The sequence below is a fragment of the Scylla paramamosain genome, chromosome 23 (assembly GCF_035594125.1).
Source record: "Scylla paramamosain isolate STU-SP2022 chromosome 23, ASM3559412v1, whole genome shotgun sequence".
NCBI classification, from domain to species: Eukaryota; Metazoa; Arthropoda; class Malacostraca; order Decapoda; family Portunidae; genus Scylla; species Scylla paramamosain.
Window position 1 is genome coordinate 9682986 of NC_087173.1, and position 12500 is coordinate 9695485.

The 12500-nt window shown below is 39.1% G+C and overlaps 1 protein-coding gene across 11 annotated transcripts in view; it reads left to right on the forward strand.

Annotated features, from left to right (window-relative positions):
* LOC135112133 (hemicentin-2-like) overlaps window positions 1-12500 on the forward strand; it is a 280248-nt gene that overhangs the window by 55503 nt on the left and 212245 nt on the right. For all 11 annotated transcript variants that reach the window (XR_010274093.1, XR_010274092.1, XR_010274091.1 and 8 more), the window contains one exon: window positions 3490-3528. Coding sequence is in view for 2 of the 11 variants with exons in the window: in XM_064026156.1 (XP_063882226.1) it covers window positions 3490-3528 (39 nt within the window). In the remaining 9 variants the exon portion in view is untranslated. The remainder of the gene's footprint in view (window positions 1-3489; window positions 3529-12500) is intronic.

Below are 12500 nucleotides of genomic sequence, written 5' to 3' on the forward strand. Positions count from 1 at the left end.
AGTGTAGTGTTGTGTGGATGCGTGTGTTGGGGGGATTGTTGGATATATTGTGTTGTTAGGAGTGGGTGGTGGTGCTTGTGGTGGTGGTGGTTGTGGTGATGATGGTGGAGATAGTAGGAATAGGAGTAGTAGTAGTAATAGAAAAAGGAATAAAAACTACTACTACTACTACTACTACCACCACCACTACCACTGCTACTACCACCACTACTACTACTATTACCACTACTACTGCTACCACTACTACTACTGCTACTACTACTGCTACTACTACTGCTACTACTACTACTGCCATTACTTCTACTGCTACCACTACTACCACTGCTACCACCACCACCACCACCACCACCAACAACAACAGCAACAACAAAAATAGTAACAGTAATAGTTTTTATGTTTCTCAGTTAATACCTGTAATTTAGCTGTGCATTTCCAACATTGCTGATTACTTTGCTTTTACGTGTCCATTTCTGTCAATATTCAAAAGCTACATTCAATGACAATATCGGGCAATGGTATCCCCGTTTTTTGAGTCTAATAATTTGTACGGTATAATAATTTTGCTTTGAATCTCCCTTTTGATACTCACGGTCACCATTTTCATTTTGATATGAGTGAAAAATTCGTAGGTCTTTTTTTTTTTTTTATATATATATATGTATTTGTTTGGTGTTTGATCAGGTTTTTTTTTTTTTTGTTGAAATTTCGATTCTTTTCTTTTTAGTTTGTTTGACCACTTCGTCTATGAAAATTTTTGTCTTTTCATCTTTTTTTTTTGCTATTTTGATTTGTTTGTTGAAATTTGTTTACCTTCTTTATTTTCACTGAGCAAGTCTGTAAAAATTTGTCTTTATTGTAATTTAACTGTTTTTTTTTTAAGTTTTCAATGTTTCAATTTTATTTTGTCTGAAATTTTTATTGTTATCTTTTTACTCCGGTTTACCTGTAAAAATGCCTATCTTTATTTTAGGTAATCTGTATAAATTTCAGTCCATCCCTTTACTTTAGTGCTTACGTAAAAAAAAAAAAAATTAAGTCTATTACCTTTTTTCATTAGTCTGTATGGAAGTGCCAGTCAAGCCTTTTATTTCAGCGTTTATGTTTCAAAGCTTCTGTAGGTATGTCCCTTTGCTTTAGGCTATCTGTGTTTCGTTCTTTTAGTCCAGAATTTTGTAGCAGTCCTATCTGTCTGTATTTGTCTTGTTTGTGTGTGTTTATCTTCATACTTGTCTCTTCCTTACAATTAAACTTCGGGAACTTTGTGAGAGAGAGAGAGAGAGAGAGAGAGAGAGAGAGAGAGAGAGAGAGAGAGAGAGAGAGAGAGAGAGAGAGAGAGAGAGAGAGAGAGAGAGAGAGAGAGTAAAAGCAGTCACATTAATTTCGTTTTCTTTTCTTTATTATTTATTGTAGTACATAACAAGAAATTGGAAAGGAAATTTATTATAACTTTCTCTCAAAATAGATGTGTGTGTGTGTGTGTGTGTGTGTGTGTGTGTGTGTGTGTGTGTGTGTGTGTGGCAGGAACATTTATTGCAAGCTACACTTCAGTTTCCAGTTCTTTGTACACTTTTTCTTTTTTCTTTTTGCCTCAAACCGAATGAAACAAGAGAATGAAGCCTCGGATTTGAGGATTGGATCTGAAGCTTCGAGCCGTAAACCCTCAGCTTTGTGGAAGAAATAGGTCACACAAACGCACTCACCCACCCACACCCACACACACACACACACACACACACACACACACACGTTATATTTTTTGAAAGGTTATAATTCTTTTCTAATTTTCTTGCGGGAGAAATAGATGAAAAATATAAATCGTAAGAATGTGATTCTCTCTCTCTCTCTCTCTCTCTCTCTCTCTCTCTCTCTCTCTCTCTCTCTCTCTCTCTCTCTCTCTCTCTCTCTCTCTCTCTCTCTCTCTCTCTAAGAGAGTGTCTAAGCAACAGACTCACTATCAATACAAGAAAAACTTACTTCATGCTATTTACAGTAAAACAAACTTTAAATCTTCCCCAATTATGTATAAATGACAAAATAATTTTAAGAACTGATAAAATAAAACTTTTTGGTGTTACTTATGATGATTCATTAACTTTTAGGCATCATATGAATAACCTCACTTTAAAAGTATCAAGACACGTCGCTCTACTTTATCAAGCAAAATAATACATGGCACAAGAAGTACTTAACACCATTTATTATGCCCACATATATCCACTATTAACTTATTGCAATCCAATATGGTGCACATCTTATCCAACTTATTTAATTCCTCTTAAATTACAACCCAAGAAAATAGTAAGAATAATAACCAATAGTAATTTCTTAGCACATACAAATCCTCTCTTTAAAGAAACAAAAATATTAAAACTAGATGACATTACTAAATTTGCTATCGCTACTTACATGTATTCAAATAAGAATAAAATACAGAACAGCCTTCCATCTCATGACCATAACACCCGCAACCGTGATAACCTCAGCATTCCCCCTCATCGACTTGACAAATTTAAGCACTCAGTTTCTTATCTAGGGCCTCGTGTATGGAACTCTGTACCTCTCCAAATTCAGGATGCATCCTCTGTTACCACATTTAAAAGAAAATTTACAAATCAGATCTTAGCTACCTACTAATTTGAATTGTTACCTCATTCTAAAGCAACAGTGTATCCAGACTCTTGTTATCATATCTAGTACACTACTTTATATTGAAATGATCAACTATGCTACTGTTATTGTATCTACTATACAGATTCTAGAATATTTATCATTCCTATATCTTATTTATTTTATATGTATTATTTATTATTACTATTTATCATATTATCTGTATTATCTATTATCATTATTATTTATTATATCTGTATCTATTATAACTGCATATTTATCTATTATATTTGTTTTGTAAGCATTTATTGTAAAATACCTTCATAAATCATAGTATTTAATGTTGGAAATGAGCTGTACAACATGTTATATCCTTGTTGCCATCTGCCACATTACTTACTTACCCATTATTACTCACCATTTTGCCTGAAAAGCTCTGCTTTAAAAAGGCTAACTACAGTCACATTAATCCTCACTATGTATATATGTATATACCTCCCAACTGTAACTGTTAGTTATTAATAAATGTTCAAATGTTTTTTTTTTCTCTCTCTCTCTCTCTTTCCTCTCTCTCTCTCTCTCTCTCTCTCTCTCTCTCTCTCTCTCTCTCTCTCTCTCTCTCTCTCTCTCTCTCTCTCTCTCTCTCTCTCTCTCTCTCTCTCTCTCTCATTTATCAAACACTTAATCTCGCCCAAAATTAAATGATTGCTAATATTTTTTTCATTATTTTTCTTCTTTTAAATAGTTTATATAATTTTTCTTTTTGGCGGAGAATTAGTTTGACAAATTTTAAGGCGCGAATTTCCTCTCTAATTTATTTTATTTTTTTTCTCCTCTGAGCTCAGGTGAATTAATTACAAGTAATATTTTTTTCTTTTGCAGGTAATGCAGGCGACTTTTCCTCCGTACATAGACGTGCCGGTAAGTAAGTCTGTTGGTATGAATGGAACACGTTAGAACTGATGCCTCTCAGATATATTAGGGATGACTGTAGGTTAATTAAGTTAGTTGCGCTACCTTGCCCATCCTAACCAAACCTTACTGTGTCTGACGTAATATTGTCTCGTGTTTCCTCATTTTACTTTATCTTCTCTTACCTTACCTAATCTTCCCTTAACTTTGCTTACCTTATGATACTTTTGCCTTACCTTATGTTATCTCACCTTATCCTATCTTAAATAACTTCATCTTATCGTATCTCACCTTATCTTACTTTATATTACCTGTTGTGATATTATCTTGCTTAACTAATCAAACCTAATGTTTAAAATACCTTATCTTACCTTTTCTTTTCCTTAACTAACTTTACTTAGCCACCTAACCTTATCTTTCCTCAAGTAACATTACCTAACTTCACCTACCTAACCTTAACTAACTTTAACTTATCGTAACCTTACAATACCTTCCCTTAACTTATCTTACCTTAACTGACTTTACATAACCACCTAATCTTATCTTTTCCTCAAGTAACTTTACCTAACCTCACCCACCTAACCTTAACTACCTTTAACTAATCTATCTTAACCTTACAATGCCTTACTCAACTGTACCTTACTCTACACTACCCTACCCTACCATACCTGTGAAGCCTGAATGACTGATATTCACACAGTCCACATCTGGGTAACCTTGAATAAACATAGGTGAAACATGAGCATCGGGCTAAAAATAAAAACAGGTAGGTATTCTATTGCTATCTATTATAATCAGATGAGTATCACTGAATATTTTTGTGCTGCAGTCTACTGTCCAGTAATAGAATAATAATAGAACACTTGGCGAAGCTCAGAATGCTCTCCAGCCATTTAAAGGGTCGCATATCACGCCTGTGTTATATGCAGATTAATACTACTGTGTTTGCTAAGTACTTAACTATATTATGTGCGATATTGTACTGCGTTCTATGGAGATGTAAAGAAAATGTTGTTTATAATATTGTGTGTGGGGTGGGTGGTTAGGTGTATGTACGTGTGTGTGTTTTTCTGTTTGCCTGTCTGTCCCCCCCCTCTCTCTCTCTCTCTCTCTCTCTTAAACATTATACAAATAGTTACGAATAGTTAGAGAATTCCATGCATCGTCTCTGAACACCAGTCGTGCATCGGAGGCCGCGCGGTGTGGCTGTTGTGCCGTGTGTGGCTGTTGTGCCGTGTGTGGCTGTTGTGCCGTGTGTGGCTGTTGTGCCGTGTGTGGCTGTTGTGCCGTGTGTGGCTGTTGTGCCGTGTGTGGCTGTTGTGCCGTGTGTGGCTGTTGTGCCGTGTGTGGCTGTTGTGCCGTGTGTGGCTGTTGTGCCGTGTGTGGCTGTTGTGCCGTGTGTGGCTGTTGTGCCGTGTGTGGCTGTTGTGCCGTGTGGTGGCTGTTGTGCCGTGTGTGGCTGTTGTGCCGTGTGTGGCTGTTGTGCCGTGTGTGGCTGTTGTGCCGTGAGCTCTGAGACGAGGTAATGAAAATGTGAGGAAAATGTTTAGAGTGAGGAGGAGTGTTTGCATGCATTAATTTCGTACTGTTTTTCTCCTAATTCCTGATTCTTTTAAAGAGTGACTGATCTTCTTGTGTTTGTTTCTCTCAGTATTTTTTTTTTTTTTTTTTTGTTCAGTTTGATGATGATATGACTAAATAATGAGATGCATTTTTTTATATTTTGTGTGATGCTCAGTAGTGAACTGTGTAATGATGTTAATGTTGATTTTGATGTTGATAGTGATGAACGTATTGATAAATGATTAAACTACGGAGAATTATGACTACTACTACTACTACTACTACTACTACAGCAATTTCAACAACAACAACAACAACAACAACAACAACAACCCCTCTTCTCTCTTCTCAGTCCACTATCGCCGCCACCACCACCACCACCACCACCACATCACCCACGCCTTGCCTCACACCTTCACCATCGCAGCGGCTTCCCAGTATCTCATTTGGTAAGACCCAGCGCTCCATGTTGTCTGTTGCCCCACGCATCAGCTGTTTGTGAGTGTGGCCCTGCAATAGACGCTCCCAGCTGGAAATGAGAGCGTGGGTGGGTTGGGTGGGTTGTCTGCTTCTCTCTCTCTCTCTCTCTCTCTCTCTCTCTCTCTCTCTCTCTCTCTCTCTCTCTCTCTCTCATCTCTCTCTCTTGCTTGCAGAGGATGGGATGACTTTGTGTGTGTGTGTGTGTGTGTGTGTGTGTGTGTGTGTGTGTGTGTGTGTGTGTGTGTGTGTGTGTGTGTGTGTGTGTGTGTGTGTGTGTGTGTGTGTGTGTGTGTGTGTGTGTGTGTGTGTGTGTGTGTGGAGTTAACTTTATTGGGCGATTTTTTGCAGGTTCCATTTTTTTTTTCTTTTACCACCTGTACCACCTCAACCACCACCACGACCACCACCACGACCACCACCACCTCTACCTTTACAGTATACTACTACTACTACTACTACTACTACTACTACTGACCACCACCACCCACCACCGTCATACAACGCACGTCACCGCAGCACATTTGACAACGCACTAATTAACAACGCGATAATAAAAAAAACAAAAAACAAGCAGATAACATTACGAGCTGATATTAGTTAATTAATTATCCCGCCCGCTGATGTAGTGATGGTGATGGTGGTGCAAGTATTGGTGATGGTGGTATGGATGGTAAAGGAATCTCTCTCTCTCTCTCTCTCTCTCTCTCTCTCTCTCCTCTCTCTCTCTCTCTCTCTCTCTCTCTCTCTCTCTCTCTCTCTCTCTCTCTCTCTCTCTCTCTCTCTCTCTCTCTCAAAGTATCACAACAACCTTCGTTACTTTATTTGTCACTTGTCTGGATATGACAGCTCCAATTCCTCTCTCTCCTTTTACTATTCCCTTATTTTTCTTCCCTTTTATTCATATATTTCTCTTTCCGTTCCCTGGTAGACTCGTGTGCGTGCGTGTGTGCGTGAGGGTGTATTGATAACACGTGCGCTGTCTACACGAGGAGCTTGCGATCAAAGGCCATAAGGCGGATGGATGAAAATAGCCTGCCAAACACAGTGGGAAGACAGGGAGCAACACAGGCCAGAAGGGGAGAAGGGGAGACTCTGTGGCGTTACTGGCAGGAGTGTTGGAGTCTGGGAGAGTGAGTGTGTGAGAGGAGTTTGGGAGTATGTGGGGAGTGTTTGTTCTTAGGATTTCGTGATTTTTTTTTTATTTTATTTATTCATTTGCTTTGTTTTTATTTTTGTAATTTTCTCTTTTTTTTTTTTAGTCTGTTTCGTGGTTGTTCTTTGGTCGTGGTGGTGGTGGGTGGTGGTGGTGGTGGTTGAAGTTTTGGATTTTATTTTTTTTTCACCCTTTTCAGGTTTTGTGCTCTCTCTCTCTCTCTCTCTCTCTCTCTCTCTCTCTCTCTCTCTCTCTCTCTCTCTCTCTCTCTCTCTCTCTCTCTCTCTCTCTCTCTCTCTCTCTCCTCTCTCTCTCTCTCTCTCTCTCTCCTCCTGTAAGTTACGTAAATCTTTTTCCCCCAACAAACGCTACACACACACACACACACACACACACACACACACACACACACACACACACACACACACACACACACACACACACACACCTTGCGCCCCAGATCAGCGCCAGGTAGCAGATAAGAAGTAACAGCCACACCTAACACTTACCTGTGATATACTGCGACTAATAACACTAATAACACACCTAATAACAATAATATCTACGTACCTGGGCGTGTGGAAAAAAAAAAAAGTAAATAATCAGTCCCATTACTCTTGAATCATGACAATCGGGTATCTTTCAATTAAAAAAACATGAATGAATGATCGATACAAAATTATACTTTAGACCAACGGAATTTTCAGGCGAATATTCCAATATTTAACGAAGCGCCCAATCACCGAGCGACGCGTCATTACTTGCCTGACGTCATTAAAATCCGCGCTTCTGATTGGCTGAAATAAAGAGGAAGAGTACATTGGAGCTCTCTATGGACTTACGTATCTATTCTTTCATGGATTAATTAAATATACACGACAGAGAGAGAGAGAGAGAGAGAGAGAGAGAGAGAGAGAGAGAGAGAGAGAGAGAGAGAGAGAGAGAGAGAGAGAGAAGAGAGAGAGAGAGAGAGAGAGAGAGAGAGAGAGAGAGAGAGAGAGAGAGAGAGAGAGAGAGAGAGAGAGAGAGGTAATTTCCAATAGCCAGGATCCAGATAGAGGGAGATAAAATGGACTGAGGAAAGTGAGGAAAGGTTGGTGCAGGTGATAAAACATGAAAGGAGGAGGAGGAGGAGGAGGAGGAGGAGGAGGAGGAGGAGGAGGACGATGAAGACAATGATGAAGACAACGATGAATAGCAGAGAGAGAGAGAGAGAGAGAGAGAGAGAGAGAGAGAGAGAGAGAGAGAGAGAGAGAGAGAGAGATTGAAAACGGTATGAAGTGAGAGAGATTGTTTCTTTAGGTTCATGTCCTCTTCTCCTCCTCCTCCTCCTCCTCCTCCTCCTCCTCGCCTTCCTCCTCCACTTTTATTATTTCATCCTCCTTCGCTTCATTTTTCCTCCCGTCCTCCTCTTCATCATCACAAGTCTTCTTCCTCTATAGTAATTACTTGGAGGGAGAATTAATGTCACCTTCCTGTTATTCTTTTCCTCCACTTTCTCTTCATTCCTTCCTTCCTTCCTTCCTTCCTTCCTTCCTTCCTTACTTACTTACTTACTTTCTTCCCTCCTTTCATCATAATTTTTTCCTTTACGTTTCCGGAGAGACGTCTCAAACATAAAGTGTATTGTCGTAAAGGTGATGGTGATAGTGCAGGTGGTGCTACTACTACTGACTACTACTACTACTACTACTACTACTACTACTACTATACTACTTTTATTATTGCTACTACTACTACTACTACTACTACTACTACTATTGTTATTGCTACTACTACTACTACTACTACTTTTATTATTGCTACTACTACTACTACTACTTTTATTATTGCTACTACTACTACTACTACTACTACTACTACTACTACTACTACCACTACTACTACTTCTACTTTTACTAGTACTTTTACTACTACTACTTTTACTAGTACTTTTACTACTACTACTACTACTATTACTACTACTACAACTACTATCACAACCTACTACCACAAGTACTACTACCACAAACTATTACTACTACTACTACTACTTCCACCACCACCACCAACTACTACTACTACTACTACTACTTCAATTTCCTTTTCCCAGTCCTCTACTGATTAACACTGGTCGACGCATCAAGAAAGACATTAGACATTAACATTAAAACATATAAAAGATAATGTCAATAAAAAGCTTGAACGTTTTTGTTATTAATTGAACAGTTAGCTCTCATTATCCAGGACCTTCTTGCAGCTTATAAAAATCATCTGTTGTAAATAAGATCTGTATGAAACTATAGACTTTAAAACTGAGGGAAGAATTAGACTCAATGCATAAGTGACTGACTGTGAATTCATCTCATATTAACCCAAGTAAGAATATAAAGAGGAAACCTTATTGAGATACTGGTAATGAGAATGATGAAAATGATAATACTGAACAGAGAAATAGTAAGATAAAGGATGATAGGGAATAGGTAAATAGAGGTTAAACAGATAAACGACTGGTTCTTTGTGAGTAATTATATAGCAGCTAATAATGATGATAATTAAGATGAATATAAAAACAGTAGTGACAGCACATAACAAACAGGTACAGCTTATAAACCACTTGTACTTTGTGAATAATTTTGTAACAGCTGCTAATGAAGATAAATAAGACAAATTCGAGAACAGCAATAGTGACAGCAAACAACAAACAGGTTGCAGCTTATAAACCACAGGTACTTTAGGATATTCACGCTTCACCTGGCATCAATTTACCTTCAGTCGTATGTGCTCCTTGCCATCAAAGATTTCCGTTCCCCCTGAGCCCAGACAAGGGGCGAGCGTGACTGAGCTTGCCAAGGAAGAAGACACCACGTTCCCATAAGCTCTCTTAGTCTAATCTCGAGTATCCCAACACGCTGCAATGGAAACCGTATAAGTTTTTAGAGATGTTTTCGTGATTCTGGTGATAGCGTAATGAGGACCCTGCGCCATCCATGAGTAAAACACCTTTAAAAACCCCGACCTGTTATCTCCGCGGCTTTTGAAAACAGCCCGTATGAGAGCAAAACGTTTCACAAAGCAAGGCAAAAGAATAGGATGCAACGGAGGGATGTTTTCGTGATTCTAGTGATAATTGAATGAGGAGTGCACAAATGAGCAAAACACTTCTTGGCCCTTAATAATAATCCTGGTGATAGAGGCAAGTGGTCCGAATACTAGACGAAGGAGTAGGAAGGGACTTAGGGATGTTTTCATGATTCCAGCAATATTTTAATGATAACTGCACCATCAACGGGATAAAAACCTTTCGAGAACCCGACTAATCATCTCCGTGGCCTTTGAAAACAGCCAAGTGGTTCAGAATACGAGACGAAGGAATGAGAAGGGATGCGAAGGGACAGCGGATGGAGAGCTGAAGAAAACAGGAGTGGTGGTGGTGGTGGCGCTGGTGGCTGACAAATGGGGCACTCTTTCATGCTCAGACGGGACGTGTTGGCGCTTCATCAAGTGTACAAGGCAGTTACCAGGACGCCACAACGCCTCGGGTCCCTGGTGGCCACTTGCCTGTCATGACAGAAGACCTGAAGAGGGAGTCCCCAATCCTGAACAAGTATATATAGAGTGGCTGGAGACGTGGCGAGAAAGTAGAGTGCCCGGAAAAGGGAAATTAATGTGTGTGTGTGTGTGTGTGTGTGTGTGTGTGTGTGTGTGTGTGTGTGTGTGTAAGTGATTTTGAGTTTCCAGAGTGGGGGAAAACAAATATGCGTAGTTTAGAAATGTAGGAAGGGGGCTGGTTACGTGATATTTCGAGTCTTCTTCTAGGAAAAGAGTAAAATGCAAGGGAAAAGTGGAAAAATGTATGTGTGTGCGCATTCGAGTCTTGCGCGTGAGAAAATAAAAGAGAGTAGTTTGGAGATGAAGGAAAGATACTATTTACGTGATTTCTCGAGCCTTCCTCTACGAAAAGAAAGTAAAGTGCCTGGAAGGATGAAAAAAGTTGTGTGTGTGTGTGTGTGTGTGTGTGTGTGTGTGTGTGTGTGTGTGTGTATGGGTGATTTTGACCTTCCGGAGTGAGAAAAATGTGAGTAGTTTGGAGATGTAGGAAAGACACTTATTTATGTGATTTTTCCAGTCTACTACGAGGGAAAGAGTAAAGTTTTTTGAAAAGTGTTGTAAAATATAAGTGTGTGCGATTTTAGCTGTAAGTAAGACAAAGGTGCACAGGTCGTCTAAAAACAACGGAAAGAAAAGTTATCGTGATGTTCCAAGCCTCCATGGATGGAAAGGAGTACGCAGAGTGGTCACGTTGAAAAGTTTACCGTTAACCCTTTCCTTTCTATGGTCCTCCTTTGTTACCATTTAGAGCACTGTCAAAAATGTTTCCACAGGTACAGAAAGATAAAAGAGAGAGTAAAGAGCTAATATTGTCTTTTCCAGGCCATACAGGAACACATAATTGGCTAAAAATTCGTACGTGGACACAGGAAAATATTTTGCCAAAAGTGAAAAGAATAACTCTTACTTATAATGGCAATGGCATTTATTTTGAGGGAATTGTAGGCGAATTTACGAAACAGAAATAAAACCGTAAATGCTGAAAATTTGAAGACTTGGAATGAAGAAGAATAGGAGAGTGATTTGAAGAACGCAGAGTAAAGGCACAAGAAAAGTGTACCATTAACTCATACTGATAATGACGGTGACGCTTATTTCGAGTCGAAGTGTAGGCGATTTCACGGAGGAGAAATAAAAGCGTACACGGTGAAAACTTGGGAGACGCGGAATGAAGAAGCAAGGAAAAACTTACCAATAACTCCGACTGGTAATGACTTGTAATTGTGGACGATTTTACGGAGCAGAAATAAAACCGTACTCGCTGAAAAGTTTGAAGCATTTAGTAACTCCTTCGCTGTCAGTGGTGGCTTTTGGAATTACATTTTAAACTTACACCGCAACATTTTATTTAGCTTGAGGAGAAGCTTAGCACTGAAGGAGTTAGTATGATGCACTGGGCGAGGAGAGCCAGACAGTAAGTGTGGAGACGTAAGAACGTATCCACTAAAGAGAAGCTACAAGTCTCAAGTAAAGTAAAGGAAGAATGTGTTAGAAAAACTCACGGTAAAAAAAAATAACACAATCAGTTAGTATTATCCATAGACCAAAAAAAAAAAAAAAAAAAAGCAAAATAGGTGTCAAAACAGAAGAATACATCCACTAATAGACATCCTGCGAGTTTCTAAAAAGAGGAAAAAGACGTAGACGGAGGGAAGACTCGAAAAAACGCACTACTATTATTATTAACCACAGGACGAGAAAACCTAGGTGTTAAGACGTAAGAGTATATCCACTAATTGAGATCATTCACGTCTCCAAAAAAGAGGAAAAGGACGCAGACGGAAGGGAGACTCTGGAAAACGCACCATTAGTATTATCCACAGGGCGAGGATAGCAAAGTGAGAAGTGTGGAGGTATGAGGCGGGATCTACTGATGGAATGCTACAAGGTTCCATCAAACGAGGAGGAAGAACGTGAAGGAAAGACTTACAAAAAAAAAACAAAAACGCATCATTAATATTATCCACAGAGCGAAAGCAAGGTAGAAAGTGTGGAGGTGTGAGAATATCTCAACTCCTGACAAGCTGCAGGTGTTAGCTTATGTACAAAGGGGGAGAAAGAAGAAGCACGTGAAGAAAAAGAGGACTTATCGAAAAAAAAAAAAAAACGCAGTATTAATAATATTCATTCAGCGAAAAAAAACAAAACAAGATGGAAGGTGTTAAGAATACGAGTAAATCAACTAATTTAGATC